Genomic DNA, 20,290 nt, shown 5'->3' on the forward strand with positions numbered 1-20,290 from the left:
TGTACGCCTTGCCTCTATCCCCAGTGTTGAATACAAGTCTGTCGTGGAACCGGAGGCTCAGAGTCTCAGAGATGACGGAGCACGAAGCACGGATGCTGCATGCAGCTTGTCGACGCCACCAACACGGGCTCACCAGCCTTTCCTCTCACGTCGATCATGGGGCGCCAAACCAAGTGTTTAGCGATTGGCGACCAGGATTTGTTTCCCCTCAAGGGCCCCCTCCCACGTTTGAGGCTCAATGGGCCAGCCTGACCACTGCAGGTCGAAGCTCTTCAGCTGAAAGTTGTCCAAATGGGACGCCTTCCCCTTTCTCCCGACCACCTGTCGCTATCAACGACACCTCAATGTCGGCGTCGCCAGGAACATGACTGGCGACATCGACAATCGAGTCACGGAGCAGGGGACCCTCCAGATAACCTCTCCTCTTCCCGAGTTCATTATTCCCAAATGTCGTAAACCATCGCTGCTTTTCTACGATCACTCAGCGGAGCAGGTTCTTACACCAGGCAACGCATTGAGCGCACAAAACGGTGGAGGAGAGCCTCAAGGTTGGTCGTGCTTCTTGGACGCTCTGCCAACTGCTCATTGAGACGTGTTTTCCAGGATCAGCCCCCAGCAACGCCTCCTCTTCGACCATCTCCCCGAGACAATGCCACCTAGGACAGGAATGCGTCCTCGAGCAACCACAAGACTTAAAGCCCGCTATCAGGTCAGACATCGCTTTCGGCGATGGACAAGGCACAGTCGGCTTTATTAGTGAGTTTGGAGAACTTATCCAGGCGAGGCGCATCCTGGATTATGGACCATGGGGTTCGCTACAAGTCCGACCCGAATCAGACCCTGCCGATTTCGACCACATCATGGAAGGATCGTGTCCAGGCATCGGACTGCGCTTGAATGACCGATCGGTCGTTCCAGACGAAGACTTCCACCCTGTTTCATACATCCATGACCGGTGGCCAAAGCTCTCATATAGCACGGAAGGTGTCGAAGTCGAAATGATGTTTGCCGTGGTGGATAAGAAAATTGTGCATCAATGCGTGCTCTCTAATAGAGGCAACGCTGACAGCACGGTTGATATGGTATTTGACATGGGTTTTGCAATGGGTGCGCCTGTAGATTCTCGTCTACGCAGCGGCACCAAATTTAAGGGAGGAACACTGACCTCAGGTAATACCTGCATCGTGCTCAGCGGTAACCCCGGTGGCTATGGCGTTTTCGGTGCCTCTCTATATATTGATCATGGACGTCCAGTACGCCTTGTACCCGTCGAATTGAAAGATCAGCCTGAGACTGGCAATGATCCAAAGCCTGATTCATCTCACGCGGGGAAAAAGGAAAGTAAGGAGAAAGAGCCATCGAGGTTTCTTTTCCACCGCCTGCCAATCAAGATTGCACCGGGTGCGCAGCGAGAACTGACAGCTGTTTATGATTTTAATTGTGGACGGTGGACAAGGGACCAGATATACGACCTGAAAATTATGCCGTCAATAAGTGATGATTACTACACATTACAACGCCTCCGAGAAAATTCATTCTTGACGGCATACGAAGAAGCGAAGAGCAAGGACGACGTGGAGCAAGTCCGAAAGATTTTGGAAGATGGGGTGCCTCAACACGCAGCAGTTCCTGCACAGAAAGATGCACATGACGCTCCGTCGGAACCTGTCGATACGAACGCACCAAAGCCTCCCGAGGAACAGCAACCTCTCGTGCCAGAAAGCGAGTCTCACGTCAAAACTCAGTTGCCTTTTCAGAACCACGGGGGCGAGAGCCTTGTCTCTCATCATCTGTTTGGCCTTGAATGGGCATCAAAATGGTCATTTCGGGACAGTTTGGGTGCCGATACATTTTGGGATGTTATGTGGGGGGAAAAAATGAAAAAGCACAAGCAGGAGATGAGAGAACTTGTAGGAAAAGAGTTCGAGAAGTTGAGAGATGATCCCAAGATCCGCCCAGGTGAGCCACACCGCGAGACAAGCAAGGCTTTGCCCTGGATTTGCTGACTCTGCAAGGTTGCGGGTATGTCGATGTCCAAGAACATCTAAGTCGCTATTGTCCTGGAAAATGGATCAAAGGTCTTCCCGACCAGCCGACCAATTTCCTTTTCCGTCGATACTTGCAATACATTTTAACAGTGGTGCCCATCGGGGTGCATTGGAAAAGAGACGGAGATCCTGCTTATTTCTTCTGTACCAGTGGACAAAATGCTGTCACCACGGATTATGGCGCTGTTCTGTAAGGGCCGTCTTCAATACCCAATATTGGTTCTAATTCCGTTCACCAGATACCAGTTCCGCCTCCTCGGCTACATACACCGGCTGCTTATGAGTCAAGAAGGCATTGTCGATGACTCGTTAAAGAGCTCTTTACACTCAGAGATTGAGAAACTTTGCAAAGGTCATCTCGAATGGTAACCTTTCAGACCCCAGCATACATACCGGTCAAATGTTCTAACTGTGGTGTTCAGGTGTTTTGAAGTCGCTCAAAAGACGAAGAGTGGATTGTGGACCACCGTCTACAAGCCTCTGGGTGCTAAGATAACAACCGTGGATGACCATGTCCACAGCGCTACCAATTTCCTGAAACTGTTTGAATTCTATGTGGAGTTCCCGGACAGTCGACCGTTTGTTCTTGCCACGCTTAAGAAACGACTTCTGCCTTGGCTCAAGGCACTTCAGGAGACCCGGAACAAAAACTCTGGCCTCTGGGAGTCAGTCAGAAAGACCATTCAAGTGTCGTGGTGGGACTCCAACTATCGGCAGGATGAGGAAGTTTCAATCCCAAACTACGACCTATGTGATTGCGTTGAGCATTGGCAAACTCTTCAAACTGTCTTCAGCATCATCAACGAAATGAAGGACAATGGCAATATCCGACCGGATACCGGCGACGCAGCTGCGTCGCCGTTGCTGCAGGCCGTGACAAAAGAGCTTCTCGACAGTTTGGAAACCAGCGGACTTATGAAAGAGCTGGACCCCTCTGCTTTTCGAGAAAAGATACTGGAGCGATTCTCTTTTGAGATCGAACGATCCTCTGTTGAGACTTCTATACAATCTGCTGAACTCAGAATTCAAGCGCCTGGTTCTGGTTCGCTGGTAGAAGAGATGAAGGGCAACAAAAAAAGACTTCTTGCCATCAAACGCTGCGCGAAGGAGCGGCCGAGATGGAACTGGTGCATATTAAACGATCCTCCCTTTTTCCTCACGGGTTGGCTGATTCGTCCTAGGTATGCAGAGGCCATGGTACTGTGCCCCAAGTACGATCTCGGTTTCTTTGATTCCGATCGTCCCTCACAGCGACTTGCCGAATGGTCAGCGGCGGTTGAGGCACAACAATTTCAGATAGAGCAGTTTTGGAAGAAGCCTCTCCGATACGCCCTTGCACTAATTTTGGCATTGGACAGCAAAATATCTCTCGATAAATCGAAAGACCCAGCGACAATGGCTGTCACATGTCAAACGACCTTGATGGGATGCGTCTTGAGCTGCGGGCTGATGGCTGAAGAGATGGACCCGAAGACCAAGAAGCCGCAAAGCAGACTCGACTACTTTCCAGAAGCTGTTTTTGGGGTGCCCTATTGTTTATTCAGGCTGACTTATGAAAACTTGCTTGGAGCGTATCCGAAGCAAATTACCAATCCGTCTGGTAATACCAGAGTCGGCACCACGTTCGACGAGAAGCTCTGGAAAAAATCCTACAAAGCCATCCGCTCGAGGACGAAGGCCGGTTTGTATAATCTTGCCAGTGTTGACAGGGCTAATGTGGTCGATCTGACTGAGGTATGCGAACCGGAATGGTTGTTCGATGACCCATGGTACTGTATCGCGTTATCACAAGAGCTCGAGAGCGCACTGACAATGACAGGTATTTCACGCAAGAGGATCTTCTGCCGGACAGACCCAAGGGTGAACGTGGCCCTTTAAAATACACCAAGGATGCCGTGCAATCGGGGTTGAAAGTTCTACTGGACTTCGACCGTGATGAAGGGAGCTTCCCTTACGCCGTGTTCAACGAAGCCATTCTACTATACAGCCGTGATCACAACGAATTTTTGGCAGAGGCTGACGAAGAGCGGCCAGGAAGTATCGTGGATGTCATCAGGACCGGCAAGCGCCAGTCACAGATTCTAGAGGACATCCCTAATGCCTGGGAGCTCATGGAGCACGTATGGAAGAAGAGGACCAAGAACGATGTGAAGAAGAGACTGATGTGAGTCGCAACTCTCCCAATGTCTCCCAATGATACCGGATGGAAGGATATAAACTGACCCCCGGTTGCAGATACGTGTACAATTGTGGACCAAGGTTCTCGGTAGCGGTATGGCCACTGATTTTCTGCTCGCCGAGGGCAATCTGATTGCTCCTGTACTGACAGCTGAAACAAGCTCTATCTCTCTGTCCCTGACAAAGAAAGATACTCGATGGCAACTTTTCTGTCTCGCCACCAGACCCGAGACGTGTTTCTTCGCGAAGATGTACGCACAATTTCCGTGGTCCTCTGAGGAAGCTCATGACTAACGTTTAGATGATTGCAGACGCACAAAACCATCAACTCTTGGACTACTGAACTGCACCTTGGGTTCTACCGAGTCATTTCGAACTTGTCGGCTCCTGCTGGCGATGATGATTCCGATGATGACCAAATTCCTCCCAGCCTGACTATATTCTCGGGAAGGCCATTTCAGCTTCCGGGTGACGCGACCAAACTCATCGAGAAATGCGCCATCGGATTCCGGTTTGATGGCGACCTTTACGACCGATATTGGACTTGTTATGTTGCCGTGTATTTGCCGCAATGTGACACCCAGGATCGATGGTTTGCTGATGTGGATTCCTTCAAGTTGATGAGGCCTACTGGGGAAGGCAACAAGGACACCGAACACAGCCAACGGAAGATTTTGGAAGCCCGGTGGTTTGAGAGAGCAACCCGTATCATCTGTGAAGAGACGCGAAACATTTTGAGAGTCATTTCCGGGATCCTTGGTGAAGATGTGGGTACAGGTCCGTGGAACAGCTTGTGCTTTCGAAACTGACCTGGCAACAGCGCAATGGGCGGTATACTGCCACTTCCTACGACACCTTCCGAGCGAACTTCGAGACCAACAAAACCACCTACGCCCAATATGGAGAGATGGTCAAGTTTCTCCGCCACGTTCTTGATAACCTTGAAGCAATCCGAAATGTCGCCGACAAATGGGAAAACCGAGCGACCACACGCGAAGTTCAGCCTCGTTGGACTCGTGACGACGAAGCTGCTTACGCCCAGGAGATCTCCATCTGGTGTCGGCGAGCCCAGGCCAATGTCCACAACATGGCTCATTTAGAAAACCAAATCCAAGCGAAACTGGACCACATCAAACAACTTCGAGAGTGGCTCCTCGACGACTTGCAACTCAAAGAGGCCCGAGTGTCCAACCGATCGGCGGATGATGTGCGGATTTTCACCTACGCCACCGTCGTGTTCTTGCCTCTCAGTTTCGCATCGAGCATCTTCAGCATGGGCGGAGCGCCCTCGCACAGTACCGCAGTCTCATTTGTGACGGCGGCTGTCATCGCGCTGGTTGCCACCATTGCGTTTGTTCTCAACGCTGGGACGGTCATGCGGGCGATCACGCAGTGGAAGATATTGGTTTTCGATCTGCCGGACGAGGCCGGCTTCACCGAACACTCGGAAAGCCAATGGCGCAAAGTTGGACTCAAGTTTATTGACTGGTTTGTGCGCTATCCCGCGGGCCGTGTCCTCGTGGCTTGGAAAGTGGTCAGGAGAAAAGATCGCAAAGCTGTCGCGGGCAAGCTCCTGCTGGGCATCCTTCTGTTTCCCCTCTTCGCTTTCACCTGGATCTTCGGCTTCCTGGGACTCAACCTGTACGACCTGATTATGCTGCTGTGCCTCGACCTGCCTCAGTATCCAGGGAAGCGGCGGAAGCATCGTGATCAACTCAAAACCGCAGAATCCGTCGTGCAGCCAGCTGACCCTCAGAAGGCCACCAGAGAAAAAGAGAAAGGGGGCAAGTCCTCGGCAGAGGCCTCCAAGGAGAAAGAAGCCCGCAGACGGGGAGCGGAGAAGGCCAGGGAGAAGTGGCGACAGGAAAGGCTCAAGCACTTTATGCACAAGCCACGCATCAGGGACATCACGGTGCATTTGAGCGAGGGCAAGACACTGCACGAAGTCCGGGAAGCACACAAGCAAGATGTTGAGAAGAGGCAGACGGAGCTGAAAGAGCGCAGGCAAAAGTACCACCATGTGATTGAGAGTATCTCGGATTTCAGCGAAAGCACCGACGAGGACAAAAAGCCTCGCCAGTCCCCGCGGCGCAAGGCCCTGGCGCGCATGTTCCGGAGGAAACGGCAAGAGACCGACGTCGAGGCCGTGAAGGATCAGAATGAACAGGTTCAACAGAATGGTGCGCCGAAGGAGTAGAATAGTGAAATAGTTGACCGGGGGGGTGGGTGTCGGGGACTATGAGCTATTCCGGCCAATATTTTGAATGGCAATGTATAAGATCAATTATACTGACCATGTCTACACTCTCACTAGCAGGAGCGCATTGAGCAGAAGACGTACACGGTGGCAGGAAGTGTATATATTATGTTGATGGAGTGGCGAAGGGATGAAGTGGACCAGCGGAGCCTACAGTACATAATAGAAAAGGCGGGAGAGTGGTGAGTGGGCGAGTGGGGTGCAGCCATACACAGTAATAATATGTATGTACCGTTATTAATATTACCACGCAGTGCTCGGTACGTAATTAGTGTGTAAACAAGTCGGTCACAAATAATAATACTTGACAATATCTACTATCCTCACTGTCGCGGCGACTGCTGCAGAAGATCAATTTTCTGACCTTCAATACACACACCCATACATACCCGTACATGATATTCACCACTCTCCAATCATACTCGTACACCGACATAACATCCCACCACCACCACCACCACCAACATCTAGAATACTTACCAACACACACACACACAAACATACATCCCAAGAAGATCTCCAGCAGCAACAGCTATGCTCCGCCGCAAACCCACCGCGCTGACCATCACCAACGAAGACATCGCCGCCTTTGACGAGGCCTACCTCCGCCGCCTCGCGTACGCCAAGTACCTCAAGACGGGCGAGGACCCGGAGGGACTGTTCGGCGGCGGCAAAAGCAACCACCACCACGGCGGCGGCAGCAACAATCACAACGGAGCGATGACGAGGGCGACCACCACCGGTGGTGTCGGGGTTGGGTTCGACGCAGCCGGGGGCACACAGGCGCAGGCACAGGCGGCGGTGGTCGATCCGAACGACGAGCTCAAGCCCTTGCCCGGCGACAAGGCGCGGATCGTGAGGAGCCGCGAGGAGAGGATCATGGGCGGCGGCGGCGCCACGGGAGGAGGAGGGCGGTGAGGTACAGAGGGACTGTGCTTCCTCAGTCAGACACGCGTGCATACGAACGAACGAACGAACGAACGAACGCAACGCAATGCAACGCAACGCAACGCACAAAAAATGATTACGTACAGAGAGGGAAGGAAGGAAGGAAGGAGGGGGGGCCATACAAACACATGCATGCCCCCCTCCCCCTCCATACATAGGCACTGAGAGAGCCGATGGCGACTTCGACTTCGACTCGAGAACCACCGGTTGGTTGGGGGGACAAAACCCCCCTGCGTATGTACGTGGGTTGGGTGTCATGGAGCCCCGTTTCGGCCCTCGAGGAAGCACGGAGATCGATCGATGCGTTGTGTGCAGCTCCTCCTCCTGGTCCGTCTGTCTACCACGCCTAAGCCATCCACCCATCCATCTATGCATCACCCAGCAGAACGGGGCCACCGTGGCAGAAGCATAGAATGGAATGGCATGGGAGGGGAGAGGGGAGAACAGAGGGTGTGAAGACTGATTCTCCATGATGCTTCTGCCTGCATGCATGCACCTCGGCCCTGTGCTTCCACCTCTCGTCATGGTCATGGTCATGATTGATGCGTTGAGCTCAACCAAGTTCTACGATAGAGGGAGGGATACGAGGAGACTGTTGGCTGGCTGGCTGGCTGGTTGGTTGGTTGTTAGAAACTCTTTCACTGGATTTTGTTCGGCTCCGGAGGGAATGAATGAATGAATGAATGAATGAATGAATGGACGGATGGATGGATATGACTTCGTGTTTGGGTTTTCTGGGGGGGAAAGCAATGTTGGCTAGAGGAATGTCAGGAATCCATCCATAAAGAGAGCGCCCTCTATCTCTCTCTCTCACCCCCTGGAGATGATGGGATATTTAGAGGATGGCACAGTTTTCGATCTGAACAAATAGAAAGACACAACTCGGTGGCAATCTTCTTCGAGGCGTCGACGGCAGACCACAGATGCAGCACGGCGTATTCCACTCCATCTTGCCCTGATACAAATACAAACCAAACCAGCCAGCCGGCCAACCAGTCACTATCACTCCTGTTTATCGTCCTCTACCCGCGGTTGTTTTGATGCACTGCCGTCCTGGCCTTCTCCGCTGGCGGCCTGCTGCTGAGCCTGGACTTCTTCGGTAATGGTCTCCATCCGATCGGCATTCCGTCTCTCTTCCTCCTCGCGTGCTCTTCGCTCCCGCTCCAAACGATGCTGCTCTTCTTCCATACTCATCCGCAACGCCATGGCGAGTTCTGGATCGGCCGCGGCGTCAATGCCGAATTCGTCGAGTCGACCAGATCCGCCACCAGTCTCAACCCCTTCCATGCCACCCGCGCCCGATCCCATGTCCCCACCCATGCTGACGATGGGCGTGGTGATGAGGCTGTCGCTCAGCAAGCCCGGTCCAGGAGGAATGACGGCGAGGTAGTTCCCCTCTCCCGACGAGCCACCCACGGCCTCGACGAATTTCTCCAGTATCGTTTTGGTGCCGGACTCGATGGCATCGCCAAAGGCCACAAAGTCGACCGAGACGTTGTTCTTCTTGCACTTCTTGGCCAGCTTGATCAACTCCTTCTCCGTGTCGTTCTTGTCTCCAAACTTCGGATCCAGTTCGCTACATATCAGGACGACGATCCGTTGTCGTTGAGACTTGTTGGCTCTGTGGTGCAGGGCCAGCATCGCCACGCTGATCGCCGTGCCTAACCTGATGTGTCCCTTGATCTTGGTTTCATGGAGGCCGGCCAGGAGGGCTCCGAAGTTGGCTGTCGGGGTGGTGAGGACCTTGGGGCCGGTCCCGGCCATGGTCATGATACCGACGGCGGATTCGGGATTTGAGGACGTCTTTGCGTTGAAAATGAGGGAGACGACTTCGGACTGTGCTGAGAATCGGTTGGGTCTGGACAGAGACCGTTAGTTCGTAGCTAGCAAATCGAAGGATGAGACTTGTAGGTTTCCCACGTACAGGTAGTCGCCGTTCCGGCTGGCTTCGCTGTTGTCAACAACGATCATGGTGGCTTCGAGCACCATGACGGCGGTGTTGTGTCTGGTAAGTATGTAAGGACGAATGGGACTGTCGGGGGTCGGTTGAAGTTTCTTGGTTCAAATCCAAGAGATGCAGAGAAAGCCAGTTGAGAGGGAGAGTAGGAGTGGACGGTCACGACTTTGAGAAGAGAAGTGGGAATGATGGTGGTCAAAGAAGCTTCGATTTCGCTGCAAGACGCAGGCGCAGGCGCAGGTGTATTACATAGGCGCAGACGGAACGCGTCAATCAGCGGGAAGACTTGGCGCCTAAAGAGAAGTAAAAACTGCTCCGAGCTCACGTGCGACTCACCCAGGCCATGCCGCAATTCACCTTGCTCACCAGGCTCACCAGGCTCTCCTTCCTCCTTCCCATCGACTCCGAACCTCTTGCAACCTCTGTTAATTACAAGTCTGTACCTGCCATCTGCCATCTGCCATTCTAATGCCACTTTTACGTCCCAGGCTTCCATCATGGCGTCCTCGTCCTCGTCCCCGAAAACGTTTGCCTCTCCTCCATCCGAAACCTCTTCGCCGCAAAATGCCATGCCTACACGCGATCGCTCAGCGGGGCGAAATGTCCACATCTACGACTTGAATGATCCTACCACCGTAATTGGCGGCCTACTCCTCCTACCCGGTGTCACAAATGCCAACTTCTATGCAATGATAGAGATCATTGTTATATTCAAGAGCCCTTTCTTTCTACAAAATGAGAACGAAACGAAGATTGAGAAAGACGACCATCCACTTCAACCTGGAAAATATTACATTGTTGCTACCAGTTCTTTTCAAGTTAACGATGAGCCATGGCTCGTCCGGACAATTAGTCTAGCTACCGGAAGTCGTGTTACCGCCTTCGCCGAAGCTGTTCGTTCACGAGACCGTCAATGTATCGTATCCGGAGAGCCTGTACCTACCTTTAATGGAATCGACTTCTGGGAGAAATTCGAAGCTGCGCATATTTTCCCACTCGCCTACGAAGGTCACTGGATTGATCAGAACTACGCTCGATGGATCACAATTCATCCGGAACGAGGAGGATCTATTAACTCAGTACAGAATGGATTGTTACTAGAGCGCGGTATACATAGTCAATTCGACGCATATCTCATCGCAATCAATCCGGATGTATAAGTATCTTATATCGATATAAAGGATTAAGGCTAATATTTAGTATAGGATAACTACAAGGCTATAGCCTTTGGGCCTGTAGGGGGAAACATTGAAGGCAAGCATCTTGATCGGGAGTTATTTACTCGCCCTGATGCGCCTATTGATCCGCTTCTACGATGGCACTTCAGACAGGCTGTCCTGGCGAATATGAGGGGTGCTGGAGAGCCGCGCTTCGAACATGACCTTCCGCCTGGTTCTGATATTGTTGGTCAGATACTTGGGGGTCCGAAGCCAGGTGAAAGAATGGAATTTGAGCTGTTCAGTCGTCTCGGTGCTCAAATGGAGTTGTTTCCGGGACAGTGAGTATTAGGGGAGGGGGAGGAGATAAGGGAGAAGGGGGAGACTACCAATGTAATGCATAGAAGTTTACCTTTCTACGCTGTACCATCCCTAGAAGTAGAATCAAATACCTCAAAAAGCTGATTCCTCATAACTAATGAATACAGGGCGGCATCATCGTCGTCCCAAAGGGGTTGAGCTCGCGGCAGTTTTTACTTATCTTGGCGTCCTCTCTGCGGAGTTCTGGAGCTGCGCCGACACACTCACATACAATTGATTGACGGATGGTACATACTTGATGTAGTTGCTACCTGGGACGGTGACTGTGCTGTGACGGAGATGATCTCTCCTTGAGCAGATCTCTCTCTTCACCGTTGCTCGTCTATCTCATCCACAAGCCACAATGTAAGTCTCCGTTCCTGACAGGAATCTCCCGCTGGCTACTTGCTCCCTTCCCCGTGGTGATTTCGACCAACTCACCCCTCCTCTTACAACCCACATAGGCCCGTCTTCGCGCTCCTGATCATCTCCAAAGCCGGCTCGCTCATCTACCACCGCACCTTCCCGACCACCTCCCCGGGCACCGCGGCCGGGAATCTCACGGGCCAAAGCCAGGCCCCGACGACGGTGGGCACGCTGGGCCTGCCGGGAACCTCGACCTTGACGACGAACGACTACCTCGTCCTGGCGGGCACGTTCCACGGCGTGCACGCCATCACGCGCTCCCTGACGCCCAAGCTGCCCGTGATAACGTCCTCCGCCGCCACCACCTCGTCCGGGAAGACCTGGACGTACCCGGACCCGACGGTGCCGCCCTCGGGCATCGAGTCCCTCGAGTCCTCGTTCTTCCGGCTCACGGTCTTCCAGACGCTGAGCGGCACTAAGTTTCTGTTGTTCACTGACCCGAGCATGCCCAATACCGACCTGCTCATGAAGGGCATCTACGAGCGCTACGCCGACTACGTGTGCAAGAACCCGTTCTGGCAGATGGAGATGCCCATCAGGATCGAAGCGTGGGACAGGAGCCTCGGGCAGTGGTTGACCAGGCGATGAGCGTTCTCGTGGATTGCCATGTTTTCTTTACCGAGGGAGAAATTCCGAGGACTACACTTGAGAGAAATATAGGTTGAGACCATCAATTATGTGCCACGCCAGGTTTCGCTGCGGCACAGGAACATACTGCGTCACTCCCCGGTCGGCTGGCTGAACACGGCTTTGGCGGAGATCTGACGCCACTGCGCCATGATATACCGTTGGCCGGCCTCCACCCGAGACCGACAACGTCGACGACATCCAACGAGAGCGACCTCGCATGGTCTAGTGCGGAACGGCGCTCCCCACGGAGATTCAGTGGGCTGATGGAGGTCCATGTAACCTCTCGGGAAACTCCTTCGCTGGGAAACTCGGCACCACCTATCTCCGTTGCCTTCGCAGAGCGCTTGATCCAGGTCGGGAAAGAGGGAGATTTCGCGCGCGAGAAGCTAGGGAGGGATAGATACCCCAGCCATTTTCCGGCCTCGTATCTCAGTCAAGAAGGAGCGGAAGAGAGAGACAAGGGACAGATGATGCAAGTCGAAAGAGAGAGAGGATATTCTGATTCATATTCAGAGAATCGTGCAGCCGGCCCATCGACCATAGACATTCTCGTCCAGCATCGTCGGCGTCGTCGTCCGGCCTGCAAATAACGTAGAGGAGAATTAAAGTTATCTGCTCGAAAGGGGCGATTTCTCGCCGACTTCCCTCTCCGTCTCGTAGGGGTATATGATATGCTGGCTACACATCCACGTACGGGGGTGTACCGCCACTGGCCAACTCACGGACCTGCATCGTCGCAATATACGCCCAAATCATAAATCGTCGCCCACTCTCTCCACCCATGTACAGTACATAAGGCCCCTGTTGTCCCTCTTTTATCTCCCCACACTCACTTCCTCGGCGCCTTCGAGCAAAGCGTGACTCGGTTGACCTTTCCTTCCCGTCCTTTCGTTTCATCATGACGACCTGGCGCCAGGATCTTGCTGAGTCACCCATCCATCCATCCATCCACCCACTCCAGGGCGAGTAACATGTCCAGACGAGAGCCCTCTCTTTCTCTCTCTGTGTGTGTGTGTGTTTGCTCGTTTCAACTCAAGAAACGAGTCTTTCGTGCCGTCTGTTCGGGTCTGCACCTGTACACGCACGGGTGGACACGAAATTATCCCAGTCAAGTGCCGCCGTAATCGTCCTTCTCTCTCGGGGCGCGCTGACGGATGCCTGCTAGGGCGGGTGTACGGACACGACAAGCGTGGCGGCCCGGAAGGGTCAGCCTAGACCACACCAGACATTCGCCATGGCTTTGGTTTGGACATTATGACCCAGATAAGACCAGACAGCCGAATCACTATCAAGTGTAATCCCACCTCCTCTTTAACCTGCCTGCATCAATCACATTGGCCACGCTCTGCTGCCACTGTTGTGGGGTCACGAGCATAGCCGCCCCTCCCACACCCGCTGTGGCGTACGCAGTCCCGGCAGACATCGACAGCTGCGAGCTCGTCCCCATTTGCGGCGACGTGTCCTGATACGACTGTTGTGCTGCGGAAAAGTAATGTTGTTGTTGTTGTTGCTGCTGCGTCTGTTGCTGTTGGGGTGTGTAACTCGGCAGCGTAGTGCTCCCGTAAGTGGGGGAGCTCGTCGAGGTGAAGCTGGCTTGCATGGAATGCATATTCCCCGGCGGTGACGCTCCGCTACCCCCGTACAGAGACGGAGGCGGGGCCAGCGCCGATGGGGGAATGGCGAAGGCGGTGTCGAACTGATCCATGATCGGTGTTGGATTCCACGGGATGTCGGTCGCCGACGTCGGCTGCTGATAGTATCCACCCGCGGAACTCGGGATGCTCGAGTAAGTAGTCTGTTCAAGTTCGTAGCTCTGACCATATAAGGGTGTCGGAGGTTTGGAATCGGCTGTATAGACCGAGACCGGCGGAGTGGCGAGGTATGGAGCCTGGCGCGTCATCTGGCCTAGGTGCTGGGCCGCGTAGGATCCGGGCTGTGCTTGCTGCTGCTGTTGAGATTGTTGGTGATCGACCAGCTTCGAGCCCTGTGACTGCATCGGCGGCTGTTGCCTGTCGTAGGACGGTGGAGACACAGGAGAGGGCCGCGAATTTTCAGACGGCGTCCCGTGAGGGAAGGACTCCTTCAGCTCGAAAGGCTTGTTGACGTCGGCCGAGAATGCCGCTCGAAGAGCATTGATTTGAGCTTCGGTCTCTGGCATGGGCCAGGCCAAGACGCATCGCTCGAGAATCCTCATCTGTCGCACAAAGTAGTCCTTTGCTTCGAAATTGAACTCTGGATCCGGCGACGAGAGCGCAACCAGATGGATCATGATGCAGGTCAAGATGGCGTAAATGGTGAAATTGATCCCTCGTTGCATGACCAGCAATCCCGTCAGGTCGAAGTTCTCCAGGATTCCTTCCTGTAAGCGACAAAGGATCTTGGCCGAGTCGTAACAGAGGCTCATGTGGTGTCTCCACTTGCTGTCAGCAGCAAATGATTGAGAGGGTTGAGAGGCCGACAGCTGTGGCCGATGCAGCATCACAATTGCCAGATGATAGTGAGAATGCATGTTGCCCAGAAAGTGTGAAGTCACATTGGGCGTTGCACCGTTGGGCGGCAGTGGGAGCTGTAAGTCGGGCGGGAGCTCATCGGGCCATTTCTGAAAGGAGGCGTTATATGCCACGAATTCTTTATCCAGAGCCCAGTCCTTCTTCCGTTGCAATTTGCGGTGAACATCCGTGAGGAGGCGGATGTTTCGGACGTTGCGGACGAAATATGCAAATTGTCTCGAAATCGACCTTTCGTAGTCGTCCATCTCTGAACCGGGCGGGTTCTCGCTGATATCGACGGAATTCGGGTCGACGCCGAAATCAGTCCGTCCTACATACACACGTCAGTCGATCGAACCACCCGACGATCAACAGAGCAATCATTCACCTTGCGGGCCTCCGACCATGGTCTCACAAACCAGAAGGGTCTGCCAAATTCGAGTCTTGGTCAAGCACTCGACCGGGTCCGAATCACATGACTCCCCGAGAGAGTGGATGTCATAGTGTAGGTGCAATTCGAGATCTTTGGCCATGGTGATGGCCGTCTTGCACGTCATCCATGAACGATAGTAGTATCCTCTTTTGGGTGCACTCTCCCGGGCTTTGAGCAGAAGCAACAAGGCCTGGAGATTGCTCAGCCGTGGACTATCCAGAAAGAATGGTTCGTGTTCTCCTACGAGTTAGCATTGCGCAGTCAAAGGGACTTAAACATTGTACGTACTGTTGGCCAGCGCGAGCCACTGTGCGCCCTGAGCGGGATCGTCAGACAGTCGACCGGCATTGGCGAAAACCGCCTCCAGGATAAGAGGAGAAATGGATGCTTGATCATGATGCCACTGGTCGTAGAATTGAGACCTATTCAACACCGGGACGTAGGGGTGTACATTGGCGAAGTACGTCTCAAAGGCTTGCATCGCCTCCTCGTGCGACGGCATCAGAGCCGGAGGAATTCTGATCTGAGATCCCGCATCGGTACTAAAGGCCGCAGCAATCTTCGGCTCTGGGTCGGGTTCCTGAATCGGGGGGTCTAGTTCTTTGCTGCTTTTCTCGGATCGAATATAGGGCGCCACTCCGCTCTCCCCAATCTTCAACTGACCAAGGTGCTCCATAAGATCTTCGGCCGTGAACTGATCGACCGGGGACGACCCAGCCCGCTCTTGTCTGAGAGAGTTCTCGTCATATTGGGTCTGCGCATAGGTTTGCGCAGCATCCTGATAGGGGTCATGTAGCGTCCCTGAAAATTGCTGGGCATCCGGGTAGAAGCTGTCGTAGGACTTTTCGGCGACTTGAAACGAGGGCTTCTGGTAGTTGGTAACGTACGCATCGTACGAGTATGGGTTTCCTTGGTTGAGTTGGAAGGCGGGCGCGGTGGGCGCATAATTCTGGGCATGCTGCTGGCCGGGTGCGGCTGATGCGGCCAAGTATGATGGCAGTCCGCCCGTCTCTTCGCCCACACTGCCAGGCACACTATCTCCCACGTCACCGTCGAGTCCTCCGGCCGGGGGGACGCACTGGAGCTTCAACCGAACACAGGCGGCGCAGGGCCAAGTGTTGGTTGTGGCGGAGTCACACTTGATTTTCCGGCGACGACATCCCTCACAGGCTCTCATCACCTTGAGCCGCTTATGTCGGTTATGCTCATCGACAAAGACGTAGTTCTTCGGGCCCGGAGGAGGCGCGGATGACAGAGAATAGCTCTGCATGGTGGCATCTCATCCACTCGGACAGACACCACATCGGGTAAGTGCGAGAACGGCGGGTGCCTCGATCGAGGACTTGTGGCCGTGGCGGGATCGTCCCAAGACCGAATCAATGACTAACTCGTGGATAAGCAGGAGCAGGTGGGCAACTGGATTGCGCGCATATAAAAGGAGGTCGCAGGGGAGAGATTCTTGTCGCCCAAGAAGCCAGCGTCGACGTTTCCGACACCACGATGGGGAAGACGCCAGAGAGCGGGAGAGAGAGAGAGAGTGGGTTGCCAACTAAGGTGAGAGATTGGTTCGATGATGGAGAACACGTCTTTTCGTTGTAGCGCAACCTCGGCACGTTGGAAGAGGTCAAGGGGCTGCAAAAGCACAGAAACAGGTAGGGTCTGGCTTTTGTTGATTGATGATGAAGATGCAGGAGAAAAACACAGTGTCAGAAGCAGTGGCAGAGGCAAAATTCTGTCAGTGAGTTCGAGGCATCAGGCGTGAAGATGCCTGGCCATAATCCAGTCTCGAGACAGGGTAGTGCCGGGCGGCGGCAAGGGGCGGAGAGGTGACAAGGACTCGGCCTTGAGCACATGCGAACGCAGAAGGGAGTCGCAAGGGACGAGGAACACCGTGCACCGCGCCGTCCTCTTTGTCCCAAGACAGTCAGCGTCCGTGGGGGTGTATGCTATGGCCTAGGGCTGTGCATGCCAGATGGATGCTGGAGGTATAAGGGCTCGCACACAGCTCTCCAGGGTCTCAGATGTGAAGGGTGCGCAGTGCCAATTCGGTGCTTGGGCTGTCACATGGAAGAGATGGACGACAAGTGGCCAGTTGGTGGTGGTGAGTGGTGAGTGGTGGATGGTAGATGGTGGATGGAGGATGGTGGGTTGGTGATATGGGAGGCGGTGCTGGGTAAAACGGACGAAGCAGAACATCAAGCAGCAAAGCAGTCTTCGTTCCGCTGCTCACCTGCTCACTCCCTCACTCACCCGCTCATCACCTGTTGACCAGTTCGCCTCTGGCCTCCGGCGCTCTCTGCCTCCTGTCTGAGGGGCTGCAGGCGCCGTCAGCCCTAAATGCAACGTCAGAAAAACTCAACTTGAACGAACCCGGGGGGGCTTATTCAACACCACAAGCACCCGTGGCTGCTGCCCGTTTACTCAACGAGGTACACCTGGAGTCGGCTACATGTTTTCCATCCAGAGCAATTCGGACCTATCGAGTCAAGCAAGCAATGAAGGTTTGGGCATCTACAAGTGGTATAGCCGAACAGGTATGCTGGTATTTCCAGGATACAAGGATGACGGCACCCGCCTAGAACACAGCTGCTCCTTAATTCCTTGTTCAAGCCCTAGGGGTTTCAGCACTCGTCTTCTCCCTGACTCCCCAGAGACTCGGCCATCGTCGCAGGCGAGACAGGCTATTATCCCCTAGATCGCCAGATGTAACAAACTAGAAAAAAGAAACCAACGCCAGGGAAAGCGCCATAGTGGTTTCCATTGTGCAATAACCCCTAAAATTCATCTTCTTAAGGTGGATCCTCTAGGAATGCACCACGATCGGCCTCCAAGGGTGAAAATGCCGTGAAACATCATAATTAATATGAATGCCAGAACATCGAAGCTATCGCCTGAGGTCGACGTCTCCCTGGATTGCCAGGTCAATGTCTGGTTGCCTAACGTCTCCCTTTTTCTCCCCGGCACAGGCCCGTCCTATTCAGGCTTTCGGTCAGCCTCGAAACTCACATAGAACTCTTTCATGCTGACTTTCGGCCGAGATTTCTCGAGAGTCGCATTATTTCATCCATCTAATCAAATGTGTGCTCGACGGAGATGTGCCAGCAGTCAGCCGTAGTGGATTTCAAGGACTTAAACAGCCTGCAGCGTTATATCGGGACCGACGACGGCCGAGAACGAGAAGGCTGACAGCAGCTGGACGAGATTGCGCCAGCGATGAGTATGTTCTCTGTAAGGCATCCGAGGCTCGCCATCTTCCAGAATCCTTCTCTTTGCCACCCAGGCGAGGAGGCTGACTGCCGGAAGAAGTAAACTTCCAGAACTATTGAGACATGCCGATCCCAGGCGAGGAGGGGTGGATCGTCCTAGTGGGGAGCACGTCAGCTGTGCAGAGGGCGGAGAACGAGGGGGCATTCTCCTTCGCCACGGGCTGGGAATGGGAAACTCAGACTGGGATGCCCTCTTGTTCTTGTGGTCGAACGTGTGCTGGGCGATGTCAAAAAACGACAAGGCCAGGTAGGTATTGAGTGCTTCAGTCCAAGGAGTATCCTCCTAATAATAATCAGTGACTTTGTGCTCGACACTCATCGGTTCTCCGCAGCTTACCGCAAGCCGACAAGTGCCAAGCTGCGGAGCACGTGACCGACATCTGCGAGATTTCCGCCCATCATTCTTTGCCGATTTGTAATTCGTGATGCAAAATCCATATACCAACGACTGCGACGCCCAACTCGAGCTCTCAATCTTGCTACCCGTGTGTCTGATCCAGATCCTTTCTCCCCAAAAGCACACTCCGCAGTGCCCAAACTCACGCGATGGAAGACGGAAAGAATGCGAATCCGTTGGTTCTCAACCCATCAGATCTTCCGACCCGAAAACGACGTGCATCAGCCCGGGATGACCACTCTTTAGGCAGCTCGGCCTTTGCATATCCAGCCCCTTCCTTTGCCATCGACCCCTTTACGCGCTCGGCCAGCCCGTCGTCTCTCGACTCAAGTGACAGCGACGCAGAGGAAGAGCCCATCGATGCCCAGGAGATTTACGACTTGGTGGCCACCATGTCCGACCCTGAACATCCCATTACTCTCGGTTCCCTAGCCGTCGTCTCTCTGCCTGACATTTCCATCAAGCCAACCATTCCGAACCGTCCGAACTCCAATCTCCAGACAGTCACCGTCTTGATCACCCCTACGATTCAACATTGCAGTTTGGCCACCGTAATAGGCCTGGGGGTGCGGGTCCGGCTGGAAGAGTCACTCCCTCCCAGATTCAGGGTTGACGTTAGGATCAAAGAGGGTACACATTCAACCGCGGACGAAGTTAACAAACAACTGGCAGATAAGGAGAGAGTGGCTGCGGCTTTGTGGAACCCTACATTGCAGAGCTTTATCAAGAAAATGCTGGAGACTTGCGAATGAGAGGAAATCCCATCCAGTAAAGTGGGATTCGGGGGACGAAATCCATATGTGCTCCGAGGGTGATGGTATTCCCCCCAGAAATTATATCATAAAGATTCGTATGGGCAGAAGGTCGCCTCAAGAAGCGGGTGTGTACCGGCAAGAAGGACTTTGATATGGATACGACCAGATTGAGGCAGAGGGCTGCGGCGACATCGTCCTCGGCTGTGACCGTGATGACACCACCGTCTCTATCCGCTTTCACAACGTCTGGTACTTTCCACGTCTCAGTGTTAACCTATTGAGCGGTTCATGTCTTGAAGAGCAAGAGATGGTGGCGATACCGGAGGAGACTTCATGCGTTTCGGACACAGGATTGTACCAAAGCCGCAAGCAAATCGCCGACAATCCAAAGAAGGCCGCAGCTATCTCTTGTGGCTTCGATGAATGGGCCACCTATCGCTCGACTATCTCCACAGACTCAAGAAGACTGCGAACGGCGTCAACTTCACGGATCCCTTCGGCAAGTCTTGCGAGTGTTGCATCCTCGCGAATCAGTCTCGTCGTGCGAGAAACGGCACAGCTAATGGCGTGGCAACGAAGATTAATCAGTTGATTCACAGTCGTCTGGCAGCCTTTCACGTGATGACATTTTGAGCGCAAGTCCTCGGCTTTCGCTCTCCGACTGCGTGGTGCCAGGTCCGATTCCTCCGAAAATGAAGATGCCGGGTCAGGCCACGGGAATGTCATGATCACTACTCAGCCAGGGGAGCTAGGACTAGGATCAACTGGCGCCAAACAACCAGAAAACGGTCGACGGACCGGGCAAGAGTGGTGGGTGCTCCGTTGCTGACAACACAAGGAGAAGTTGAGTGTGCAGCTCTCGTGAAGAGTCCGTTGGAGGTTCGCGACTACCCCAAACGGGATTCAGCCGACCTCCTTCTTCCTCTACATGGGAAGGCCAAGTACATGCACACTCAGCATTGGCAGAGATGCCACGAATACTTATAGGC

The 20,290-nt window shown here is 53.7% G+C and overlaps 6 protein-coding genes across 6 annotated transcripts; 4 read left to right on the top strand and 2 right to left on the bottom strand.

Moving 5' to 3' along the window:
• Window positions 1–364: 364 nt before the first annotated feature.
• On the top strand, window positions 365–6,423 carry AYL99_02439 (hypothetical protein; the record flags this gene model as incomplete). The annotated part of the gene is made up of 11 exons (XM_018833955.1): window positions 365–548; window positions 604–1,959; window positions 2,016–2,238; window positions 2,288–2,413; window positions 2,471–3,175; window positions 3,230–3,817; window positions 3,868–4,212; window positions 4,284–4,320; window positions 4,388–4,477; window positions 4,538–4,993; window positions 5,047–6,423. 11 exons carry the CDS (start codon window positions 365–367, stop codon window positions 6,421–6,423), a joined length of 5,487 nt encoding a protein of 1,828 aa, XP_018696579.1.
• Window positions 6,424–7,017: 594 nt separating this feature from the next.
• Window positions 7,018–7,401, top strand: AYL99_02440 (hypothetical protein; the record flags this gene model as incomplete). Its single annotated transcript, XM_018833956.1, has 1 exon — window positions 7,018–7,401. The coding sequence occupies one exon, from the start codon at window positions 7,018–7,020 to the stop codon at window positions 7,399–7,401; it is 384 nt and encodes a 127-aa protein (XP_018696580.1).
• A 1,032-nt stretch (window positions 7,402–8,433) lies between these two features.
• AYL99_02441 (hypothetical protein) lies at window positions 8,434–9,420 on the bottom strand (the record flags this gene model as incomplete). Its single annotated transcript, XM_018833957.1, has 2 exons — window positions 8,434–9,289; window positions 9,356–9,420. The coding sequence occupies 2 exons, from the start codon at window positions 9,418–9,420 to the stop codon at window positions 8,434–8,436; spliced, it is 921 nt and encodes a 306-aa protein (XP_018696581.1).
• A 465-nt stretch (window positions 9,421–9,885) lies between these two features.
• AYL99_02442 (hypothetical protein) lies at window positions 9,886–11,919 on the top strand (the record flags this gene model as incomplete). Its single annotated transcript, XM_018833958.1, has 3 exons — window positions 9,886–10,542; window positions 10,594–10,886; window positions 11,370–11,919. The coding sequence occupies 3 exons, from the start codon at window positions 9,886–9,888 to the stop codon at window positions 11,917–11,919; spliced, it is 1,500 nt and encodes a 499-aa protein (XP_018696582.1).
• A 1,330-nt stretch (window positions 11,920–13,249) lies between these two features.
• AYL99_02443 (hypothetical protein) lies at window positions 13,250–16,153 on the bottom strand (the record flags this gene model as incomplete). The annotated part of the gene is made up of 3 exons (XM_018833959.1): window positions 13,250–14,781; window positions 14,839–15,123; window positions 15,172–16,153. The coding sequence occupies 3 exons, from the start codon at window positions 16,151–16,153 to the stop codon at window positions 13,250–13,252; spliced, it is 2,799 nt and encodes a 932-aa protein (XP_018696583.1).
• A 2,542-nt stretch (window positions 16,154–18,695) lies between these two features.
• Window positions 18,696–19,298, top strand: AYL99_02444 (hypothetical protein; the record flags this gene model as incomplete). Its single annotated transcript, XM_018833960.1, has 1 exon — window positions 18,696–19,298. One exon carries the CDS (start codon window positions 18,696–18,698, stop codon window positions 19,296–19,298), a length of 603 nt encoding a protein of 200 aa, XP_018696584.1.
• Between the last annotated feature and the right edge of the window lie 992 nt (window positions 19,299–20,290).

This window comes from Fonsecaea erecta, assembly GCF_001651985.1.
Source record: "Fonsecaea erecta strain CBS 125763 chromosome Unknown Scaff2, whole genome shotgun sequence".
NCBI lineage: Eukaryota > Fungi > Ascomycota > Eurotiomycetes > Chaetothyriales > Herpotrichiellaceae > Fonsecaea > Fonsecaea erecta.